This window comes from Triplophysa dalaica, chromosome 14, assembly GCF_015846415.1.
Source record: "Triplophysa dalaica isolate WHDGS20190420 chromosome 14, ASM1584641v1, whole genome shotgun sequence".
Taxonomy (NCBI): Eukaryota; Metazoa; Chordata; class Actinopteri; order Cypriniformes; family Nemacheilidae; genus Triplophysa; species Triplophysa dalaica.
In genome coordinates this window covers 19647021-19672896 of record NC_079555.1, presented here as the reverse complement: position 1 = coordinate 19672896, position 25876 = coordinate 19647021, and the positions used below count along the sequence as shown (strand labels likewise).

At 42.1% G+C, this 25876-nt stretch overlaps 1 protein-coding gene across 3 annotated transcripts in view; it reads left to right on the top strand.

The window, feature by feature from the left end:
* kiaa1549lb (KIAA1549-like b) overlaps positions 1-25876 on the top strand; it is an 85343-nt gene that overhangs the window by 45202 nt on the left and 14265 nt on the right. For 2 of the 3 annotated variants that reach the window (XM_056766764.1, XM_056766762.1), the window contains 5 exons: positions 9966-10156; positions 11586-11716; positions 12309-12439; positions 13769-13998; positions 22784-22916. In XM_056766764.1, the coding sequence (XP_056622742.1) occupies positions 9966-10156; positions 11586-11716; positions 12309-12439; positions 13769-13998; positions 22784-22916 (816 nt within the window). The remainder of the gene's footprint in view (positions 1-9965; positions 10157-11585; positions 11717-12308; positions 12440-13768; positions 13999-22783; positions 22917-25876) is intronic. The other variant, XM_056766763.1, reaches the window with a different exon arrangement.

Sequence of the window (25876 nt, the reverse complement as noted above, 5' to 3'; positions counted from 1 at the left end):
TCCACAGAACACTATCCCAAAACTTCTGTGGTTTGTCCACATGACTTTTGGCATACTGCAGTCGACTCTCTTCTTATTCTTTGGGGACAGCAAGGGGGTGCGCCTGGGAGTTCTGGCATGGAGGCCTTCATTACGCAGGGTGCGCCGTATTGTCTGAGCAGAAACTTCAGTACCCACATCTGACAAATCTTTTCTCGTTCCTCAGCAGTCACACGGGGACTTTTCTCCACTCTACGCCTCAGGTAGCGCACAGCCATCGAAGTCAGCATCTTCTTTCTGCCACGACCAGGTAGCGTTTCAACAGTGCCCTTTGCCTTGAATTTGCGAATGATGCTTCCTATGGTGTCTCTTGGTATGTTTAACATCTTTGCAATCTTCTTATAGCCATTGCCCTTCCTGTGAAGAGTAATCACCTGTTCTCTTGTCTTCCTGGACCATTCTCTTGACCTCACCATGTTTGTAACCACACCAGCAAATGTCTAGAAGGAGCTGAGTATCACAGTCATTTTGTAGCTGCCTAATTGGTGCTTATTAGGCTTTATTGCTGCTCCCTGATATCCACAGGTGTTTTCAATACCTGATTGAAAACACTTCATTGAACCTCTGTTCTTCAGAGTGGTAGTCTTTAAGGGGTTGAATAATTATGTCAATGAAGAATTCACAAAAGAAACATTTACTACTGTATTACAAAACTAATTGATGTCATTTTAGTTGCATATGGTTCTTTAAGAAGTCCTTGTAGGATTTCATTCTGAATACAATTACAAATGTACACTAAATTCCCTTAAACCATTTACAGCATTGGGGGTTGAATAATTTTGAACACAACTGTATGTGTAGATAGAGATGGCGGCGATTTTACCGTACCAGTTTGAGCCCGAGTCTGACGAGGAAGAAGACGCTAATCCTCCACAAACTCCACCACGACTGGAGCAGGATGTTAGTCAGTGGCAAGTGACAACTCTTGTCATAAAAACTCAGTGTGACAACATGCATGTTGTGTTTTGCTTATCAATGAAGTAAATTATTATTTTTCTTAAAGTACGTTAGTAATACTAATATTTCATCTAATTGTGCGTTGTCATGGTACATAGAGCATTTCAAAAAGTCGACGTTATGAAAAAATATTGTAGTTTCACCCAAATATATCTATAGGTGCACGTGCGGCAAATGCGTCAAACTGCAAAGCGAGGATGAAAATATTTGCTGCCAGGAAGTTCAACAGGTTGTTTACACAATATTATGAATCAATTTATGTTATGAAAAATATTTTTTATCGTTTGTTGCCATAACAACAAAATTATGTCATAAAACATTCTATTAAGTTCATGAACGTTTAAAGTATTTAGAGAATTAATTCATCGTTCTGCAGATCCCAGTAAGAAAAAGGACATTTACAATTCTCTTGTAACAGTATTATACATGGACTAGTTGACACGGCATACAGTGTCCTGTGTTCGTATCTTCAGATGTTATTACAATACAGATAGTACTCGATCGACTTAGTTCTTGAAACAAATACTTTGAGAATTCATGGATTGAACAATTAAATCAGCCGAGTAAATTGCAAGTTAAACAAACTGTAACACCAGAAATACGTACGTACGCTTTAATAAATAACAGAAAAGCATTAGTATATTAACCATAAGATGCATATTATAGTTCAAGTCAAACAACAGCCTGTCATTTTGCAAATCTTAGTGTTCTCAAATTTTTGCATTTGTATCGGTCAATGTTCAAGTCATATTAGGTCTTCTGTCACGAGTCTGCACTAAAGGTTATGACAAGTATTACAGGGGAGATGTGTTGGAAAACATTACTGCACTGTATCTGCACTATTTGATTCATTCATAAGCCCGTGTACACGCTTGATTACTTTTTCAAAGCTGCTTTAAAGTAAAGCGTAAAGCATGTTTTCAAAGTGCTTTTTTAAAACGCCAGCGCCGGCGTCTTTTTCTGCAGCTCAGAGCGTATTTTTAAGTAAAAAAAAAAACACCCTACGTCAAGCTCCTTCTTCATAGCTAACCAATGATAGAGACCTGTTGTTCCCTTTCTGTCGGTCTCTCGACGTTGTGTCGAGAACGACAGATGGGGTTCGCCCTTGAGAACCAATCAACTCTGACTACTATAGAAAAGGCCAATGAAATTTGGCGAATGAAATTTGCATGCCGGGCTCCGCCCCCGGATATCCGGTATAAAAGGAAGCCGGCGTGCAGCATTCATTTACCTTTTGTTCTTCAGAGCCTTCGCTCATGACTACGAACTGAACGAATTCAATGAATTCTTCGTCTTCTTCTACTGCCGGATCTACGACGTGTAGCAGCGGATCGTCCCTACCTGCAGCGACCTTCCCCTGGGCGTCTCGGCAGTTCCGAGGGTGTGAGATTTATCTAAAAGTCCTTTTCAGGACTGACTGAGCATTCTCCAGCGCGGCTGTTCTCTTTGGTGCGGAAAGGAATGGATACGATCGCTGCATTAGGTGTGTGGGCGTCCAGCACACTGAAGCAGCGTTCGTTGACACATCTGCCCGCACTGCGGGTAGATTGTCATTCAGAAGTTGCGGTCACGGGTGGCTGTCTTCCTACGGGAACCAGCCACCATTTCGTTTGCTACCAGGGCTGTGACATCTGTGGCTACGGCCCTGATGACCACCCATGTTAGCAGCGTTAGTGATATGGGGAACTCTGCGAACGTAAACCCGCCAGCTAAGTGCTCACGGGCCGATCGCACCCCGATTCGCTTTTCTGAACGTTCCCCAACCGGCGGTGGCATACCGTCCGGATTCTCACGCACACACATCGAGAACGACATGTCCCGCTGTTCTCTTGGGTGCGGCAGGGGACTGACACGATCGCTGCATTAGGTGTGTGGGCGTCCAGCACACTGAAGCAGCGTTCGTTGACACATCTGCGCGCACTGCGGGCAGATTGTCATTCAGAAGTTGCGGTCACGGGTGGCTGTCTTCCTACGGGAACCAGCCACCATTTCGTCTGCTACCCGAGCGGTGACATCTGTGGCTACGGCCCCGATGACCACCCACGTTAGCAGCGTTAGTGATATGGGGAACTCTGCGAACGTAAACCCGCCAGCTAAGTGCTCACGGGCCGATCGCACCCCGATACGCTCTTCTGAACGTTCCCCAAACGGCGGTGGCATACCGTCCGGATTCTCACGCACACACATCGGGAACGATGTGTGACGTAGATGAGATGTCGTTCGCAGCATCGGAGGGAGACTGACATCCGACTCTGACGAATCCGAGCTCCACCCCCAGTGGTCGAGTTAGGAGGAAGCAGAAATGTCATTCATGCTAACCCGGGGTTCCGGAGGTGCATGAGGAGCTGTGTAAAACTTGGAGCGCTCCACTCTCGGACCGCTCCAGTGAAAACCAGCTCCACCTCCCTTACTTCCCTCGATGGTGGGGCAGCCAAGGACTGCGTCGAGATCCCCCGAGTGGAACGTCCGCCCGCGGTGCACCTGTGCCGCGGACGGCTACCACCTGGGGGGAATCGGCCACGCCTACGGTCCAAAGCACGTAAGACTTCGGCATCACTGGTGTCGAGGGCTTGCGATGCCGCGGACAAGGCTGCCTCCTCTCTCTTCGCCATGGCCATCCTGCAGGTCCGCCAGGCCAAGGCGTTGAGAGAGCCCCACGAGGGTAAGACCGACCTGGGTATAATGCAGGATCTCCGTGCCGCCGCTGACAGCGCTCTACGGGTAACTAAGGCGGCGGCACGGGCCCTGGGTCGGACGATGTCCACGGTAGTGGTCCAGGAGAGACACCCCCGGCTATACCTTGTGCATAAGAGTGATACCAAGGAAGTCCGCTTTCTTGATACACTCATCTCGCAGGGTGGGTTGTTGGTAAAGACCGTCGAGGACTGCGCTCAGCAGTTTTTGACGGTGAAGCAGACAGTGGCAATTAACCACATTTTTCTCACCGCGACTCGGCCGCCGGAAGGCCTCCGAGATCCCGCGTGACGTCTGCTTCCCTGCAACCCAGGACCCCTTCGACATCGATTCCGGTTCTTGTGCCCCCACAGGCGGCACCCCGGAAGTAGAGGTCGAGGGGGAAACCTCCACCCCGTCAGCAAACTTCTCACGAGAAGGGACACTGACGGGAAGACTCCAGGGAGAACAACATCGGGCCCGAACCATCACAGCCACGGCTCTGATCGGTCGGCACGTGACGACTCCTGCCTCGTCACCAAAGCCGGGCCCTTTTCAGGGCCTGGCGCCCACTTACTCACAGAGTTTTTCGGTCTCCCCGGGTGTACTTGCAGCCGATCCCACACTCCACTGGACTGTGCTCGGCGAACCGACCTCACGCCCTGGCGAGGCGTGAGGTCGTACACATACGACAGTTGTCACCACTCTCAAACCGACAGTGCGTGCCATTGTCCCGCCAGGCAGGTAAAAAGGCGGAGCCATCCTTCCCTCCGGGGACCCCCCGCGACAGATGGTTAGCTCCGCCAGCCGACGAACCACCCCCCGTGGAAATGATGAAGCAGACTGCCCCCTTGGTCACCCTGTACAGTCCCTGGGAGCTCAAGAGCTGCCCACACTGTCTCGCTGGCTAATGCGGGTGGTCCGTCTTGGTTACTCGATCCAGTTTCCCAGAGACTTCTGGCAAAACAGGCATCGAGTTCGTCCAAAATCAAGACGTTCAGTGGGTCACAACCTGCACTTCATCATTCCCTAGAAAGACGGCGGGTTGCCATAGGTCTGCGTACCCTGAACAAGCACCTTCACGAGTTGCCGTTCAGATGCTCACGCAGAGGCGCATCCTGACATCTATCAGGTGTCAGGATTGGTTTGTGGCAATCGACCTGAAGGTTGCTTACTCTAATGTCTCGATCCCCTCGACACTGCCCCGTTCCCATGGTTCGAGTTCGAGGGGTGGGCATATCAGTACAGAGTCCTCCCTTTCGGTCTGTCCCTGAACTATCTCGACGACTGGCAAACACTCGTGAGATCTGTTCTGTACACAGAGGGACCTGGTGCTCCGGCATCTAGATCGATTGGGATTTCAGGTCAACCGAGAAAAGAGCAAACTCTCCCCAGTGCAGAGCATCCTCTTTCTCGGTATGGAACCAAACTCTGTCACCATGACGGCACAGCTGTCCGCAGCACGTGCCCAGTCAGTGTTGGAACTGGAGGCTCCTGGGACACATGGCATCCTCCGCGGGGGTAAGACCCCTCGGGCTGATGCACATGAGACCGCTTCAACACTGGCCACAGAGTCAAGTTCCGAGGACAGCGTGGCACACCGGCAGCAGGCGCACGGTGATGACGCCCTGCTGCCGACGCACCCTAACCCCTTGGTCTTCCATGACCTTCCTCTGGGCGGGGATTCCCCTCGGGCAGGTTACGAGGCACGTCGTGGTGACGACGGACGCCTCGCTGCAGGGGTGGGGTGCAGTGTGCAACGGGCACGCAGACGCGGGGCGCTGGACGGGCCCCCGTCTGCGCTGTGCAATTGCCTAGAGTGGTGTACGCTCACGGTAACTAACACAACTTGCCCGACGCCTCCTCCTGTGGAGTTAGCAGGTGATCCGCTCCCTGCGGGCCACACACATCCCAGGCAGACTGAACCAGACAGCCGACACGCTCTCTCGTCAGTATACGCCTTGCGGAGAGTGGCGACTCCACCCCCGGTCCAGCTCATTTTGGGTGTTGTTCGGACAGGCACAGATAGACCTCTTTGCCTCCCATGACACCACCCATTGTCTGCTTTGGTACTCCCTGATCGAGACCCCCTCGGCACGGATGCCCTGGCGCACAGCTGACCACGGGACGGGCGGAAGCACACCTTCCCCCCCCAGGAGCCTCCTTGCACAAACACTGTGCAAGGTCAGGGAAGAGGAGCACCAAGTGTATTGGTTACACCACACTGGTCTAACCGCACTTGGCTTCAGAGTTGATGCTCTGAACAGCGACTCCCCCTGAACCATTCCCCTGACAGAGGACCTGCTCTCTCAGGGGAAGGACACGTTCTGGCATCCCAGATCAGACCTCTGGAACACCCATGTCTGGTCTCTAGACGGGACGAGAAAATCCTGAGATGGCTACTCCCCCTCTATGGCTGAGACCATCACCCAGGCTAGGGCCCCATCTACTAGGCGGTCACACGCCTCTAGACGGCGCCTCTTCTCGTCCTGGTGTCTCTCTCTCTCACGAGAAAAGACCCACTGAGGTGCTTGATCAGGATTGTGTTCCCCTTCTCACGAGACTGGAGACTAAGATCTCCCCTCCAAACTGAAAGTGTATGTAGTCGCTATCGCTACTCATCACGACTCAGTTGATGGAAAGTTTCTAGGGCAACTCGACCTGGTCACCAGGTTCCTAATGGGCGCGAGAGGGCGGAATCCGCCTCATCTCCGCTCCATACCCTCTTGAGAGCCCCTCAGAGGTTCCGATCTTCCTCACCTGAGTAAGACGGCCCTCCTGTTGGTGCTCGCTTCCGTCAAGAGGGTAGGGGACCTCCAAGCATTCTCTGTGTCCCCGGATTGCCTTAAATTCGGCCCTGGTAACTCTCACGTTATCTTGAGACCCAGGCCCGGATACGTGCCCAAAGTTCCCACTTCTCCCTTCGGGGACCAAGTGGTGGACTTGCAGGCGCTCCCCACTGGGGAGGAAGACCCAACCCCATCCGTGTTGTGTCCTGGACCGCACGCAGAGCTTCAGTAGCTCTGACCAGCTCCTTGTTTGTGTTGGAGGACAGCAGAAGGGGAAGGCTGTCTCCAAGCAGAGTCTGGCGCACTGGGTCGTGAATGCCGTTAGGACGGCATTTCGATCTCAGAATCTCCCATGCCCATTGGCAGTGAGGGCTCACTCCACCGGAGTTTAGCCACCTCCTGGGCACTGGCAGAAGCACCTCTCTAGCAGACATCTGTAGAGCTACGGGTTGGGCTACGCCCAAACACCTTCGCAAGGGTTAACAACCTTCGCGTAAACCCGGTGTCAGCCCACGTCCTGCGTGGCGACATGTAGGACTGGCATCCGGGGGGGCGTATGCCTGCGAAAGCACCTTCCCACCCTCCAAGAGGTTGGGTCAGTGTGCTATTTACCCTTTTCTTCTTACCCAAACACATGGCTAAGAAAATTGGTACCTCACCAACCTTCCTTCTTACCCAGACACTGGTTAAGAACAGGCACTCCATCCATCACTAAGCAAGCACCTCCTGGGGGTTGGCTGGGCAGAGCAGCCTTCCCCCTTAGGCCGGGAAACCTTATGACCTATCACAGTTAGTTCTAACCGGACCTGTGCTATCGGACGCAGTAACACCCCCTCCGTGGGCTGTTCCGTCTGTTATACCCTCATGACAATGGTTCCCACACATGGTAACCCATGAGCTTCCCCAGGTGGACCTCCACCTCGCGGCACTACCCAGTCCGCCCGTTCCATGCGTTCTCCTCCAAGGACGAGACCATATCATATCTCCACCATATTCCTCCCCACGGGTAGGAGGTGGCCTCTGCAGCGCTTCTCTGATTAAGAGTTGCGCTTTTCCCGGTGTAAACCCGAGCCGGACGGCCTCTCGCCTGTAGAGAGCTAAGGCCCCGTCCGTGAAAGGTTACCGGTCAGGGCTGTACCCATCTTTCTCCCAGAAAGCTCTGGAACCCCCCGACCACCACACTGGTAGGTTACAAGTTTCACGAAAGCGTCGAGCTGACACGCCCAGGCTTGTTACCGTCGCTTCGCTGAGATTGTGACGCGATACAGCGTTTGTGGCGTTTTCCATAGATAACCCCATCTGTCGTTCTCGACACAACGTCGAGAGACCGACAGAAAGGGAACGTCTTGGTTACGTATGTAACCTCAGTTCCCTGATGGAGGGAACGAGACGTTGTGTCCCTTATGCCACAAACACGTATCGTATTCTGCTGCAGTCGTGAGAGGATCTCAGGCTCTTCAGAACAAGAGGTAAATGAATGCTGCACGCCGGCTTCCTTTTATACCGGATATCCGGGGGCGGAGCCCGGCATGCAAATTTCATTCGCCAAATTTCATTGCCCTTTTCTATAGTAGTCAGAGTTGATTGGTTCTCAAGGGCGAACCCCATCTGTCGTTCTCGACACAACGTCTCGTTCCCTCCATCAGGGAACTGAGGTTACATACGTAACCAAGACGTTTCCATAACAACATGTGAGGAACGTGATTGGTCGAATTGGCTCAACTTCGAAAAAATAAAACGTTGGCTGTATCGCTAGTTGGAAAAAATTCATTTTTACTTTCAACAACTTCTGATTGCATTTCTAGCGAGAAATAAGTATTGTAGTTTTTAAATATGGGATTAGTTATTGCAAAGACGCTCTCTGTTTATAATTCAAATCGACTTCCGTTACGCTGCCTATCTATTTCTCTGGGCTGCTTTCGTGCACAGACGCTGCCTACGAAGTCATGGCGTTTAGCTGCTATTTGTAACCAAATGCTGTGTTTAATAAAAAAAGGACCTTTGTCAATTAAAAAAAAAAGAAGTTAAATGTGAACACGGGCTAATTCAGTAATATATCTATACATACTAAATCTTGCACAGTTTTTAAGGGACCATGATTCGTTCATATTTAGCATTTTAACTTGATTACACAAATACAGTAATTTTCAACATGAATGCATTTGAATCAGCAGGGGGGTTTGTAGCTTTTCAGTTTTCATCATGTTTCCATCAAAGGTCTGCTGTGTAACACAAGATTGCAAAAATCACAGACAATGTCTTCTTTGAAGGGTCAAATAAATTGCTTTTGCATTTGTAGTACCTTTTTGTGACATTCAGGGATACAAATTCTGTCATTTATTCACCCTCTTGTCCGTTTAAACCTGTATGACTATTTCTTCCTCAGAACACAAAATATGTTTTTTGGAGAATGTCGGTAACCAAACAACAGCATTGACTTGCATTGGTTTTGTACCTATTAACTTGTATGGTATGGACACAAAACCAATGCAAGTCAATGGATACCGCTGTTGTTTGGTTACCATCATTCTTCAAAATATCTTTGTTCTGCAGGAGAAAGAAAGTCATACAAGTTTAAAATGAGTTGAGGGTAAGTAAATTATAGAATTTTCAGTTTTGGGTGAACAATCCTTTACAATTCTAATCTCAAAATGGAAGTGTATACTTTTTTATTGAATGTAAAAGTAGTCTCAACTATTTTTTCCTTTCTTTTGCAACAACATGAGAGAGTAAATGATAACAGAAGTTTTATTTTTAACATTTTTAAAGTTTTAATTTAGTCTCACATGCACACACAATTTGTCTTACGTACTTAATAATGTTAATACATTTTTTTAAAAAAAAGTTTAGCAATATCTTACCAGACTATGACCTATATGTGTGTGCATGCATGTGCGTGTGTGTACATATGTGTCTATATTTGGGGTTGATCTTTGTGTGCTTCAATGGCCAAACAGGCAGATTATATTAGGAATAAGGTCATACATTCTCAGAGGATTTTGTTGAAAGTAGGCTAGCAGGACCATGAAAAGTACAGAAAACTATTTGGAATAAAAGTGCATTTAATGCATCAGTGCATTAAATGCACAGATCTCTTTTAGACATATGTCAAATGATGTTTTATCACTTATAATGATTGACCTGCTTCATGAACCTTATGGCCTAGTTTAGGTCAGGCAAATTATTTCACTATTATAGCAAAATGATCCGCCCATTCAGGACCACTTTTAGCAAACATGGAATTACAATTTTATATTTTACTATGGTTTTTTTTATATACACACTAGCCACTGTCTGGCACTAGTCACTAAAATCTTGTTCATGCAAATGACATATCTTTGAAATACCTATTTATATTCAGTGCTTCTTTGTTGTTTTTAGTGATGAGGAACAATCAGTGCATCTGAATCAATGCATCTTAATGTCTCATGTGTGTTGAGTTATATTTTATGGAAACCAAATCTTTATGCTTTTAATGAAATGTTCTATTATTTGCTCATTGCTTAGCCTGTTCAGGGGTTCGACTATGCCAAGCAACACCTGGGTCAGCAGGGTGGTGATGAGGAGAACCTCCAGGTTACCCAGGAGACCATGATTCTGCCTCACCCCATCCGAGATGCCCCACTGTCCTTAGATAAGGTCATACGGCGGGATGGGTCTGCATCCAAGAAGAGCTTAGCCAGTGAGATACGGAAAAGGTATGAGTGATGAAAACTCAATTAATACAGTTATGTTTTATGCAAGTCCTCAATACTCATTTGCCAAGATTTGAAGTGGTTTAGCTGCATGCCACAAAACTATTTGTCATGAAAGATGTAGCCTAATGTAATATACCCAGAGAGGAATGAGGTAATTGAAATATTGTAACAGTGTCTTCGATCGTTTTATACTGTAATCAATTACAAAGATTTAAAACCATGTCACAGAGCTCTGTGGTCATTTCGAGTTACTGTAGCTACAGATTAGTTATGACCTTCTTTAGTATGCTACAAAAGAGCATTTTAATGTAATTATATGATACCAAATAAGTAAATGTAAATGCATTTTGTTAATTATCTACACCTAACCATAGTATCTTAGTTTACTATACTTTACACTTTTAAAGTGTCAATAACTCAGTTTCTACATAGCTCATGTTAATCTCGAATACTTACAGAATAGTATCGTACCTTTCAAATACCTGTAGAGTCTTTAGTTTGACAAAAGCACGTGCGCACTCATTGCCAACAAAACACAGATAAATGTCCGGCATCTTTTAGCATTGGGACCGCACCATCTGTCACTTTCAAACGATTTCCAAATCCAGCATTATATCCACTGTTTATATAACATCCATCGCAAAAATGCCCTGAACAAACAAACACAATTCACTTTCTCATTATCGTAAGAGTAAACGAGCTGCAGGTCCCCAGCGCAGCCGATCTTGACGCAGTGCACCCGATCTTGATGGTAAGTGGCTCTCGCTAGTCGGTTGCTGCGTTGGCGGGCTATTTCTTTCACCTTGTCAAGGCCGTGCTTTTCTGGGAGAATTGCCCTTTAAGGGACTAAGAAAAGTATTAAGAAACAGATTAGTCATGTTTGAAAAACTTTACGAAATCTATACGAACAATGAGGGAGTGTATCGAGCACAGAAACAAGACATCGTAAGAAACCAATTCCTATTTTGACAAGTTGACGATGTCAAGCATTAGAAGACAGCACATTTAACATTCTAAAGAAGTCAGAATGCATGAAACACTGTTGTATCCCCCCTTTAACACTTAGAATGTGACTGATTGAGTTTCACAGCCATGCAAAAGATGATCCAGATCCACTGGTAATGCCCTTATATGTAAAATTACAACACAAACACAATACATTTAAAATATTGCATGAGTGTTCTACAGTGTTTGCCAAACATTCTGCTTTTATACAATGTGCAGTTTTATTTAGACTATGTCATCAGCGATGTGTAAGCTTTGTCACACAAATGTATATTTATTGCAAACATGTGTAGGGTACTTCTGAGCATGCTACGACACTCTGTTTTGTGTAAGTGAGATGAGGGAACAGGCAAAGAAAAGGACATAACCATCTTTGCACATGCACTGACTCACCGCTGCTCCTTGTTGCTATGGTTACTTACAGTAGGTTACCGAGTGAGGATGGCTCTGTCATCAGCAGCGAATCACGGAAGGAGGTTTCGGGCAAGGGCTCGATTGTGCAAAAAGAAACAGCACAGCAGAAACTGACAAAGGAGAAGAGCAGAAAGAATAATGGTGAGAGACGCCTTTTCACACTTGCGCTGTCACGACACAAACAGACAGCTGAGCTGGGAGATTTCACCCCAAATGCCAAGATGTTATTTGTAAAGAGAATGCTCTGATGCATTCTCGGCGAGACTATTTGAAAGATAAGTGAAACGTGTGAGTTTGGATGCATTTTTGGGTTTAATATTAAAATGCATTCATGATATTTTGTAGTTTTTATAAACAGTCATCTTGTAAAGCCACCTATCCTAATATACTGTATATCTAAATAATTTCCAGCATTCATTTGTTTTATTGAAATTGCTGTTGAAATGAATGGCTCAAAGTCTTGCATAATAAAGAAAAAGCAGCTAGTAAGAGTCATTATTGTTTCAACGATGCTCTAATAATCTGCTCAGATCTTAGACAACTGCTGAGTTATTTTCTCTATAAATAAGAAAAGGGAGCTGAAGGCATGCATTCATCCTCCGCACAAGTGAAATCATTTCCAGCCAGTACAGCCGTCACATGATAATGATGTAAATTTGTAGACTGAAACTGAATAAGCCTTTTGAGTTTTGTTGCTGATGTAGAATTAAACATGATGTTTGTTTGATGTCAGTGGCAGATCATTATGATAGTTCCTCTGGATCACTTCAGCTCATTTCCATTAAACCAATGACTGCTCCACCCAACTACTCACACCCCGCGTCCTCCGACCGCAGTCAGGACTCGGCCATATTCAATGGAGAGGTAAGAAACATCTCTTACATGGTATAGGCATACTTTTATCTCTAGGATAGAGTTGAGAAGCACCAGCCCTATTCAACATGATTACTTTATGTCAGGTGTGTTTCTTGTGCTTAAGCATGTGTACCCAGATAGCAACCAACCATTGAATCAATGTTTAAAAATAGTTGATTAGTCAATGTTAATTGCATTGAATCAATATCACTTTTGCACGCGCAATTAATGTAGATTTTCAACAAATCATCATTACTGTGATCAGTGTTTGATTTTGTTGGGCTTTTGACTTTACTTTAAATGTTAAGTTATTTTTAGCTGTCCATGAGTGATGAAACACTTACAGTATACTTTGGTCAAAGAACAAAGTTCAAGTTTGATCAGAAAATTACAGTTTTTTCGTCACTATGAAGTTCATTAAATTATTTTTGAGTGTGTTCTGTTATTAACATCTGAATACCGAGTTATGATACTGTTTAAAGAGATCAAAGCAGTGTTATGGATGACTAACAGAATAAATGATCTTCTCAAAACTGTTACATTTCTGAATCAGTTAGACATGAGGAATTGGTGTATGAACCCAGCAATGGTGACAATCAACAAAATGATGCTTCATGCTGCAATGCATGCTGCGTAACGTCATAGAACAAAACTCGGTGACCTGTTAATCTGAATTAGTTTGATGATTGTCACCATTGTTGAGGTTTGTATGATGAGTGTTGATGTATAAGTGTGTCAGCAACTTTTACTTAAATTTTATAATCACTGTAGTTTTATAATTGTGAAGCAGAATTCAACATCAGTTGCGAATGGACCAAACCCCAATAATATTTCAATAAGCTTAACTTTACCACTGTAAAGAAAACTGTTCACTTGAGCTTCAGCTTGTCAAAACACCTCTTTCTTTATCAATATACAAGTGTTATTAATAAAACACTATTGTAAACATTGAAAGAGTTGCCTTTAAAGAAAGTCCAGAGTCAAGAGCCCAACTAAATCTAACACTTAGCACAATAATGGTGATTTGTTGAAATTTCATAGTTTTACAACATTACTTGCGGGTGCAAAAGTGAAATTGATTCAATGCGATGAACATTGACAAATCAACTATTGATTCACTGGTTGCTTGCTATCTGGCTATTGTCCATATAATCATCAAACCAAGCAATCGTATTATGTCTCTGATAATACTCTTGCTTAATTTAACCAAATTTGGGCATCAGAGCGACTTGGCACAGTTTTCTTTTAGCATATCAGTTTACCTTTGGGAAATCAGTTTCACATCCTCTATGATATTTTGCAGTAGGTGATTGGCCAGCCCATTTCTTGTGTATGCAGGTGAATTTGGCTCTGAAACAGAAGTCAGACATTGAACACTACAGGAATAAACTGAGGCTGAAGGCAAAAAAGAAGGGTTACTACGACTTCCCGTCTGCTGAAGGGAGAAACAGCTCTAAAGACCTGAGCAAGAGACACAAGTATAACCGTGACAGACCTCCTCATCCTCACGGCAGACCTGCAGAGCAGGAAGACGACAGGGGATCCACGTATGTGAAACATCATAGTAGGTAAGAGAGGTCACTTGCGATTATGTATGTGTGTGTAAAACGACTGTACATGGGCCATTGAATGTAATAATGTTATTGCATTGTAGGGCAAACCTTTAAACCACAGTGAAAGAACAATAACACCACATTTAAAAAATATATAACCATGCACCTTACAAACCTATGGTGTTACCAGGGTATAATGATTGAATCGAATAATACCATTGTCATAGTTTGATCACTTTGATTCATTTGTTTTATTATGATCTTAAAATCCTGCTCTATACAAAATACAACCTCTAGTATTTATATTAAAATTGTTTGTGGAGATAAATGAGAGTTTTCACTTTTTTGTAATAATACATGAGGCTTTACACAGTCACTTATGTTAATATTTATAAAACGTGTTATTTTTATTTTTGTCCTTTCATCATGCTTTTTGACACTCTCCTTTTTCCTATCCTACCAGCTGTAATCTTCTCAGGGTATCTTTTTCTATGTTGTACTTAAATTGTGTTTGTTACTTAATGACACTATAATTTTCCCATGGTTACATATACTCTGTCATGTACTGTATCTCTGTATACTGTTATACATTATTGAACCATGAAATGCAACTGCAGTCATGCCATCCCTGGACTAGGCAAATGCCTACCGTCCATTTAACTGTCAAATTGATAGTGAAATGTCTGTTTAAGATCTGTTAATCGATTGTCCTCTAACTGACCACTTAACTGTTTAACTGATTGTGAAATCATCTGTTTAGATATTGTGAATCGATTGTCTGTGAACAGCCTGGGAAACATGCTATATAAATTAAACATATTATTATTATTATTAACAAGAACAAAATTCAAAATGGTCTGCCAACAATCTGAATCAGAAGGAGCTTTATTACCAAATATGTTTACACACACAAGGAATTTGACTTGGCAAAAGGGAAAGAGTGTACACATGAGAATTATAAAAAAACAATAATGCACTATTTACAAAAAGTGAAAAAATATAGACTAAAAAACATTTTTTTTTAAAGAGTGTACAGATGTGTTATTTACAGGTTTATCCTAATGTTTCTTATAATGTACAGTTTCCAGATGCTATGTGCAATGTGATGGATAGTGTGTAGTAGTGTGAATGCTGACACCTGAACCCTGGTGCGCACCAAACAAGCGGGTCGAGACTGCTGAAGAGTGTGACGAGTGAGACCCTAGAGAGTAGAGAATCCAAGTGAAGGTTGTTTATTAAAAACCAATCGACAAACAATCCAAAACGGCAGGCAAAACATAGTCAAGGGCAGGCAGATAAATCCATAAGCTAGTGATGTGACATTTGACACCGAAGCTTGTATCAAAAAACAAAGCATCTCACAATAAAGCACTGTACCCACAAAAAATAGGAAAAGGCCCAAGTTCACAATCACGTCACAATTTTTATTTTGTCATGTATATCTACATGAGCCTTGCTTATGAACTAACAGGATTAAGACAAAAGCTTCTGTGAATAACTGCATATGCTGATCGAAGCACATCTTTCTTAAATGTTGTTTGTTTTATTTATTGATATTTTTTATTTAGTCCTATTAGTTATTCAAACCATATGAAAAGCCTAGCCATAGTGCTACATTAACACTAAATTATCATTTTTTTTTTATTATATCGATGTGAAGTGACAGCCTAACACATGAAACATTAAAAATAAACTCAGCAAAAAAAGAAACGTCCCTTTTTCACGACGGTGTTTTTCAACAATAATGTTGTAAAAATCCAAATGACTTTACAGATCTTCAATGTAAAGGGTTTAAACAATGTTTTCCATGCATGTTCAATTAACCATAATAATTAATTAACATGCACCTGTGGAATGGTTGATAAGACCTTAACAGCTTACAGAGAGTAGGCATTTAAGGTCACAGTTCTAAAAACGCAGGACACTAAAGAGACTTGTCTACCGACTGTGAAAAACACCCAAAGAAAGATGCCCAGGGTTCCTGCTCATCTGCGTGAACGTGCATTAGGCATGCTGCAGGGAGGCATGAGGACTGCTGATGTGGCTAGGGCAATAAATTGCCATGTCCGCACTGTGAGACTCCTAAGACAGCGCTACAGGGAGACAGGAAGGACAGCTGATCATCCTCGCAGTGGAAGACCACCTGTAACAACACCTGCACAGGATCGGTACATCCGAATATCACACCTTCGTGACAGGTACAGGATGGCCACAACAACTGCCCGAGTCACACCAGGTACACACAATCCCTCCATCAGTGCTCAGACTGTCCGCAATAGGCTGAGAGAGGCTGGACTGAGGGCTTGTAGGCCTGTTGTAAGGCAGGTCCTTACCAGACATCACCAGCAACAACGCCGCCTATGGGCACAAACCCACCTTCGCTGGACCAGACAGGAGTGGCAAAAAGTGCTCTTCACTGATGAGTCACGGTTTTGTCTCACCAGGGGTGATGGACGGATTCGGGTTTATCGTCGAAGGAATGAGCGTTACACCATGGCCTGTACCCTGGAGCGGGATCGATTTGGAGGTGGGGGGTCCGTCATGGTCTGGGGCGGTATATCAGATCACCATCGGACTGAGCTTGTTGTCATTGCAGGCAATCTCAATGCCTTGCGGTACAGGGAAGACATCCTCCTCCCTCATGTGGTAGCCTTTATGCATGCTCATCCGGACATGATCCTCCAGCAGGACAATGCCACCAGCCATACTGCTCGTTCTGTGCGTAAGTTTCTGCATGACAGCAATGTCAGCGTTCTGCAATGGCCAGCAAAGAGCCTGGATCTCAATCCCATTGAGCACGTCTGGGACCTGTTGGATCGCAGGGTGAGGGCTAGGGCCATTCCCCTCAGAAATGTCCAGGAACTTGCAAGTGCCTTGGTGGAAGAGTGGGGTAACATCTCACAGCAAGAACTGACAAATCTGGTCCAGTCCATGATGAGGAGATGCACTGCAGTACTTCAAGCAGCTGGTGGCCACACCAGATACTGATTGGTACTTTTGATTTTGAGCCTACCTTCATTCAGGGACACATTATTCTATTTCTGTTAGTCACATGACTGTGAAACATTTTTAGTTTATGTCTTATGGTGTTGATTTGTTTAGTGTTCATACAAATATTTTCACATATTAAGTTTACTGAAAGTAAAAACAGTTGAAAGTCTGAGGACGTTTCTTTTTTTGCTGAGTTTATAAATGGACACAGACAGCTTTTCCACAATTTTGCCACAAGATGGCGCTAGTGTGCACCGTTTTGAAAAGCTTCGAGTAACAAACCATTTTATGATACACTTGAGGGGAAAGCCTCTACGCTTCGAAAAGCTTCATTTTACCATCACTTCCATAAACCTTGAGACAGCCCAACCTAACAGCAAAACAAGAGGATAATCCTAAAGAAGTTATCTGGCACAATGGTCATTACAAGGGACACAGACATAAACAATGGCAAAGAACAGTGAGACACTCGGTACAGAGTAAAACGGACAATATTTTGCAATGGGTGAATTGATCAGGCATGTCTTATATACTAACAAACAAGAAGTGTGTGAATAGTGAGAGAACCCATGGGCCATAACAGGAGAGGGGGCCCCCTGGTGGAAAGGGTGAATGTAAAAGATGCTCATTCCTTACATCATGTTGTGACTTAAACAGTGAACCCAAAGATATTGAACCTAAAAGCTCACGTGTTAAGTAAGCGAACCAGGATTACATTTATTATTAATTTTGTGGTCCGGCTTAAAGGAGGCATGAATTAAAATCACAATTTTAACCCAAGCTTTTGTTATATAAGAGGGAATCGTATTTACGCTAACATCATGTAAGTGTCAGAACTGAAAACGCCCTTGTTACTGAGATTACATCTGTTAGTAACACCAGGCCCAGCGAACCCCAGGTTCTGAAATGCACCTATCTATGACGACATTGATAGGTTTAACACCACCTCCACAGAAAAATATCAAAGACCACTTCTCTAGCCCCTCCAACTGGTTCGCGTATGACAGTACTGAAGTAACAAGTTGCGCAGAACCAGGTAGAGCGACCAAGCAACAAACAAATATGCCGTTTAAGATAGCTAAATATTGTGCCACCTCTAGCTGTAGAAGAATATAGTCGCGGCATAACCTTCCATCGGATTCCGATATTAGGAATGCGGAATTAACGTTTATTTTTAACTCTTTCACCGCCATTGACGAGTTATCTCGTCATTAAAAAAACAGTTCCCCGCCAAAGACGAGTTATGTACAGTAGATGGCGCTATTACACACCTTTGGGAAAAAGTACAGAATCCCAGAACCTAGAACGTATATGTTTTAGCGGTTTTTAATGATTTGTTCTGAGTGTAATATGGGCGGAATCTTTGACAAAAAACTTTAATTTTCTCAGCTGTTTAATCAAAGTGATGCATTTTTGAAGAAACCTACCCACATCTATGGAGTGATAAAAAACGAACTAATGAAGATCGAAGAATACGGTTTCTTTTGTTTAAAAGCTGAGAGTCTGTTCTTTCATTTGACATATTGTTTGTCCATATATTCTTTACAGAAAATGTACTGTGAGCCATTAACTTTGGGTGAAAATGTTAAAAAATGCAGGCGTAGGCTGGCAACTTTTTTTTTAAAATGCTGGTGGGTAATGAGTTAAAGACGTTCCAGCTCATGTGGGAAAAACATGGAGCGTTTGTCCGTTTAATTTCTCAGAGGATTCCTTTGTCAACAAAGCAGAGATCAACATTGGATTTGTGGAGAGTTTAAAATTAAAAAGCAGTGCTGTGTCGTGAATATTGGATCCAATAGGAATGGTGCAGTAATCTTAAAGTAAAACGTTTGTACTATGCGTCACTATTGCTTTGTTAGAGATCGCTTGATGTGCCCTGATCACTATTCACTTGAGTTTAGTATTACATCGGGATACTTTTCATCTTTTAATTTGTAAAAATTGCAGAGGTTGTCTGTGATCTTATGCCCTTGCGAAGCGGATCTCTGTGAATCGGTGGGCTCATATATAATTTTTCAAGGTTTTATACACCGTTTGCGAATATTGGAGGCTGTTTTGAAGTGTTTTGGTATTATTTCGGGTTTTTGAATGAAAAAATCACACGAACATCATAACTAGACCTCATACAACAGTATAAAACAATAAACAAGGCCGTTTCATGAGACCTTTAAAAAATTCTGAGAGTAAGAAAACGTAAACATTTTGTTTACGCAGGACAGTGTATGCTTTTGATCTAAATGCTTATGCTGAATAGCTTTCTAACAGTCTCATCAATTTATAGAAAGCTTGGACAATTATTTGCCTGGTGATGAAAACACTATGTGCTTAGAATGTTTGTTATTCTTTATGCGTGACACAACAGTCTGTCACCGATATATTATGCATGAATGCATCAGACATTTCCATTATTAAAGTGAAAGTTCACCCAAAAATAACATTTCTGTCATTATTTACTCACCCTCGAGTTGTTCAAATTATGTATACATTTCTTTGTTCTGATGAACACAGAGAAAGTTATTTGCAAGAATGCTTATTACCAAACAGTTTTTGTCCCTCATTGACAACTAAAAATTACTGTTGAACACATAATAACTTATTTTGAAGAATGTGGAAAAGCAATCAGTTCTGGGGTACCTTTGTCATTTTTCCTACTTTGGTGGTCAATGGTGTTCGAGAACTGTTTGATTACAAGCTTTCTTCCAAATTTCTTCTTTTGTGTTCATCAGAACATATAACTTTATACTAGTGGTGGGCCGTTAACGGCGTTAGTGAGACTATTATCGCGCGATAAAAAAAATGTCGCCGTTAATCTATTCTCAAAGTTGGGTTGGGGGCTGGGTCTATACTACGCAAGCTATGTTGACTTTCACCTTGATATTTCAGCGCGGATGTATACCAGCTTAACTGCACTGTACGGGGCGAGAACGAGATTTTTCAACTCGCGTGATTCGCGTCATTCGCGGAAGCAGAAGCCGCCTCATCATCTCATAACCAGGGCTTCATTCGCGCGATTCGCGCAGCAAGTAGGTCTATTGGTTCTTTGCATTAACATATAAATCACTCGCGCTTGACGCGCCATTCGCGTTTGGTCTGAACAGAACATAACGTTACTGTGAAATTACCGCATCAGACGTGACGTGCTAACATGGATGCAGCTATGAAGCTGCCGGGTTTGCTTCAGGGAATATTAATTTTTAAGAAGCTTCCCAATTGAAACATCGACAAGACTAAGGTTGTTTGCACCTTGTGCAATGCAGAATTGGTTTAAAAAAAACACTTTCTCTCAACAGGTAGTGGTTTAGCTTTAGTTGAAACCAGTAACTTTGTATTGAGATCTAATGTATTATGGCTCCTGTATGACATATCGCTTGTTGCTCCCTCACTCTTTGTAAATTGCGTTGGATAAAAGCGTCTGCTAAATGACTAAATGTAAATGTCCTGTAGGAGCTCTTCCAGTCTCAAGTACCACCTAAACGCAAAGCATCTCTTAGCTAATGCGGAAGTAAACACAAGTTCATCTTATTGAACATAATTTAATTTTCATCACCAATTATCATAGTAGAACAGCTTTCTCAAGCAGTTTGTGATGCATTTTGGAAACAGGAGATGAGCCCCTGGTCTAATGCGCCACCTGGCTTGAGAAACCCGTTCTCAAAGACTTACTTTTAGTCATTATTTGGGTAGCACACATATTCTGAATGCCTTCGGCAGAATTCAAATGAGCCATTTTAATCTAGATTAATCTAGATTAATCTTGGAATTAATCTAGATTAATCTAGATTAAAAAAATTAATATATGCCCACCACTACTTTATACAGATATGGAAAACCTTGTGGGTGAATAAATGACAACATGTCAACTTTCCCTTTAATTGACCTGTCTTCATAAATGTGACCTTCTTTAAAAAATAGTCTTTCCGGATTCATCAAAGGAGTGCGTATATCATTCTAAAATCCCCTTTTTGATTAAAGTTTAGATGGTAGGGATAACCGACATGTCTCAAAATCTTGCGTCATCGATGTGTCCTGATGTTCTTGCAGCAGACACCACGGCAACCTCTTGATTTTAGAAGGCAGTGCTTTGCAAAAGTTGTTTCGTCAGAAGCCATTTGGACAAAGTAGTAGGAAGTGCCTCACAATGTTATCAGATCAAAGGGCTTTAGTTGAGTAGACTTTTATTTTATCTGGCACTGCTCCAGCAGGGATGTCAAAAGTGCTGGTCTGAAGTCCACAATAAAATAACAACAATGTCATGGTGTCAGTATCAGTGAATTTGCTAATAAGTGATTTAATAAAAATGTTTTGATTGATTGATTGATTGATTGATTGATTGATAACAAGCTTGAACATTATTTACTTGGGTTATGTTTAAGTATTTGTTTCTTGTTTTTTTCAGTTGTTTTGGTTATTATCTGTTGCTCATTACTGTACTAGTTTCCATAAGGGGTCTCAAACTGCAGTCCTGAAAGGCCACTGACCTGCATAGCTTAGGGTCAGTGCTGTTTTAATACACTGGGATGTAATTTTTATGTTATTCTGAATCACTTTATTAGCTTGTTGAGATGTGTTGAACCCTAACTCTGCAAGACAGTGGCCCTTCAGGAGCTGGAGTATGTCACCTGTGACTTTGGGTTACATGAGGCATTGAGGTAATGTTTCTGTAAATGTAAATATAGTCAGCTTGGCCAAAAGTGATGTCCACAGGGTGAGTTTGTAAAATGTTTGTACACTTGAAACTTTCAGAGAGGCATTCCCTGTTGAAAAACCTCCATATGCTGGTTAGGTGTGTTTTAAAGCATGGTAGCCGGTTTGAGCTGGTTTAAAGGGATAGTCCAACCCCCCAAAAAACAAATCTGTCATAATTTACTCATCCTCAAGTTGTTTCAAGCCGTGTTTGGTTGTACACAAAGAAAGATATTTGGATGAATGTTGCACCACCAACTGCACCATTGACTAACATTTGATATTGTATATTCTGAAGAATTGAGGAAAACAAACCGTTCTGGGACACCTTTGACTAAAATGTCTGACTTACCCAGAAATTTCAGTTGCTTGCATTCTTCCAGATATCATTCTTTGTGTTTAACAGAACAAAAGAAATGTATACAGGTTTGTAACAACTTGAGGACTACTTGAGTAATTTATGACAGAATCTTCATTTTCAGGGGCAGTATGTTGAAATAGAAAAGGTCACTGTTCAAACTGTTGGTAAAAAATTAGAAGCACACAATTCTCAAGAAAATCATCATAAGAGTTGGTCATGGAAATGCTCATGGAAACGATTAAAGTAGTCAAACCTGTTCTGTAGAAGAGGATGTCCTAATACTTTTGTCCATACCTTTAAATTTGTTACATCATGAGTGACCTGTATATTTCTGTGTGTTATTTTGGTATTTTTGGTGTGTAAGTGCTAACCTCCACTGATGTGTGATCTGCTGTCTTAACAGCTCATTGCTCTGACACGTGACTCTGCATGATGACATCAGATAAAGTTGCCTACACAGCGACTTGTCTTTACATGCCTAATAAATTATTTTCTAACATTACACAGATGAGTAGTATTCATGTTCCTCAGTAATAGAACACTGTAACTCAATAGAAAAAAGCATTCAAATTTGTTACTGAAATAACTGAATCGATCTCTAAATGCAAAAGATCGAAGTTTTCCAATAAAATATATGAAAACAATACAAATACAAATAGATCACTACAAATAGATCTAAACAATTTTATTACGTTTGTGTTGCAATGTATCTGCTGATTTTCCTGTTCCTCGTTTAAAATGTGTGTATGATCATCATGGTTTCAGAGTGTCACAGGTGAAGCAGCCCTCACAGCACAGCAGACAGTCTCTAAACTGTCCCAGTCCTGGAGGAACAGAGATGGATCTTCTGGTCATGAGAGAAAGACCCAGAAAGGGGATTCGCAACACTGGTTATGATGTAAGTGTTGTTTAACAAAGGCACTCGTCTTTTTCCGGAATTAATTGTACAACTGTATCTGTCTTTTATAAATTTGTTCAAACTAAATAGTCTTTGAAGACACAAAGTATGCAATAATACTCAATAGATAGTCAAGAGAGATTGGGACTGCATGTTACCTCATCTTTAAATGTGTAACACTGGTTGTGTGAGGCATGAATTTTTGTTTCTTGGTATGTCTCTACACAGTAGAATGACAATAAAGCTCACTTGAACTTGAACTTATTTGATTAACAGCTATGGCATTTTAATTTAGCATCTAAAACACTTAACCTATAGTATATTAATATGTTTTTGTGATATGAATTGATACTCTTGGATATGATATGTAAAGAAAACAATGATAGTGTTAATTAAAGTAGTAGTTCACCCAAAAAATGGTCCCCATTGACTTGCCCATAGTTATTTTTATTTCTACTATGGAAAGTCAGTGGGGACCATTTTTTGGCTGAGCTACTCCTTTAAATATTATACAAATTATTTAATGTTAATTAAAGTTATTTTAGAAAGCTGTCTTAGACTTTAGGTAACAAAAAGGAAAAAAAGATTTTCAGCCCTTTCAGGATTTTTATGTTCTGTGTATTTTCAACTGTCTAGAATTGTGCAACCACAATGTGTTTGATTGACTAGAGTCTGACAACATCTTACTTAAATACTGATTCTTTATACTGTAAGTAATTAGCAAAATTCTAAAATATAAACAAAACCAATGCACTGACAATAAATGATATTAAATTATGATATATTGGCTTATATGATCATATTTCTTTACTCTGGTAAGAACTAGCTTTTGATAGCTTTTTGAACAAAAAAAAGATTATTCAATGACCCTGTCGGGCACCCAGACAGCAATACAGTATTACAAAGATATATTCTTGGCATCATGAATATTCTAAATAAGATGGAAGAATGCATGGAAAATGTGACTTTTAAATGCCAGATTGCAATCATTACAATTATATTTTATATGCACACAATTTCATTTTAATGACATACAAGGAGAAATACAGTGGTCTGAAAACTGATCTTTGTAGTACTCCATACTGTATCATATTCTGTGCTTTTCTGTTGCTCAGTGGTTAGAGCATGTCGTTAACAACTCCAAAGAGATGGGTTCGATCCCAGGGGATTGCACATAATCAGAAACAAATGTATAATGGAATTTAAGTTGCCAAATGCATAAATGTAAAATGACCTGTAATTCACAAATTCTCCCAGATCAACCTCTGCTTTTATAAGAGTGTTTGGTACATGTGCACAAGATAGCAAACTGACATGACATAATATTTTTCTATTCATGCTTCGTTCAGACTCTTCAAATACTCAATAAACAATTGTAGAATTGACATGGTGGAAATCTTCGGTGGAAGGATAAATTGTTTATTGACATCCATCAGCATTGTCCTACTCCAGCCCATATTCAGGAGCCAATTCTCTTGTTCAGGAAGCAGAATTGTTGGCTTTATCTCTTCCTTCTGGATGAATGCTTTTCTTTTCTCTCTTTCTGAATGAATGCCATTGGTCTCAGTGTGTTGTTAATTCCTGGGGGCATCAAGTTATATGTCATCCACATGGTATTAATTGCTTCTACATGCCCTCTCAGGACCTGGCTGTGATGCCACATGTACCTGTATCACAACAAATCTGAAGTCAGCAGATTTTTTCCAGCAAATGAATGCACTGAAAAGATTTTTTGAATACAAGCTGCATGATTGTGAAGGTGTGTCTCTATGGAAACAGAAGCACACTCTTAGGGTTTGAATTACAGATGTACAGGATTCCACCAAACGCGTAAGCTTGAAAAACATGAAATTGCCAGGACAGAATAAGTGGCACATACTGTGGACATTTTGATCTCAGATCTTATTAAGTAAAATTTACTGAAGTTACGCTTACTGGATGCATTTCTCAGCAATTGTAAACACGCTGACTCTCTCTTATTTGAAATAACCCTTGGCTGTTTACGCTCACAGAAAAACATATTTGCCCTCTTGCATTTAGTTTAAACAATACTGTATTTGCTTTTGTCCTCACACTATGAGTTATGCTATGGTCTGTTCATCTGTAATCTTAGTGACAAATGGCTTCAGTTCCATTGATTATGGTATAAACACATTGCCTTTGGCTAGATTACTGCAGATTCTCATTCTTGACGGTCTGTGTTGTAAAGGGGGTGATTAATATGATGGGCTGCACCAGAGCTCTTGTGAGTGCCTCACCTCTCACATGTCGCAAAAGAATGAAAGAGATAAGGAAAGATGTGAACTCAAATTCTGAGGTTACAGATTTTTGACACAATGTTAGTACTACACGGTATAGACAAAAATGGAGTGATGTGCTGGAGTGTGTGAAACAGGAGAGATAAAATAAGTTACATCAGGTTGGTGGATTGCTGCAGTCTATAATTACTGTCGCTCTCTCTCTTACTCTCTCATCTCTCGCTGCAGACCACAATCATCTGATGAATAAACACAACTCCCACACTGTTAATCCAACAGGGATGGATGTTTGACAGACTGCAAAGCACTGATGTTCTGTTGTGTTATGGTTGTGTGTTTTATGAGTATCTGTGTGTGCGTTTTAATAAAAATGAGTAATTTAAGTAATTATTGTTGCATAATAACCTAGATAGCCAGTGAGCCCATTGCATCACTTTATTTTACTTGGACTTTCTGAATTCACTCGGTCCAATTAAACCGCAGAGGACACGTTATGAAAAGGTAACAAATTAAATCAGTAATGTGGGTCGAGAGAGAATGTAGAAAAAAAACTTATGCATGCAGTGTCTCAGAATAGCAATGCTGTCTCAGGATCATATTTGCTTTCTTGTAGCTTATGATTTTCTCAGTCTTGTCACGGCACACCTTATTTTAGATTTTTTACAACATTTTATCTGCAGAGGATTGTTAAAAATCACTGCT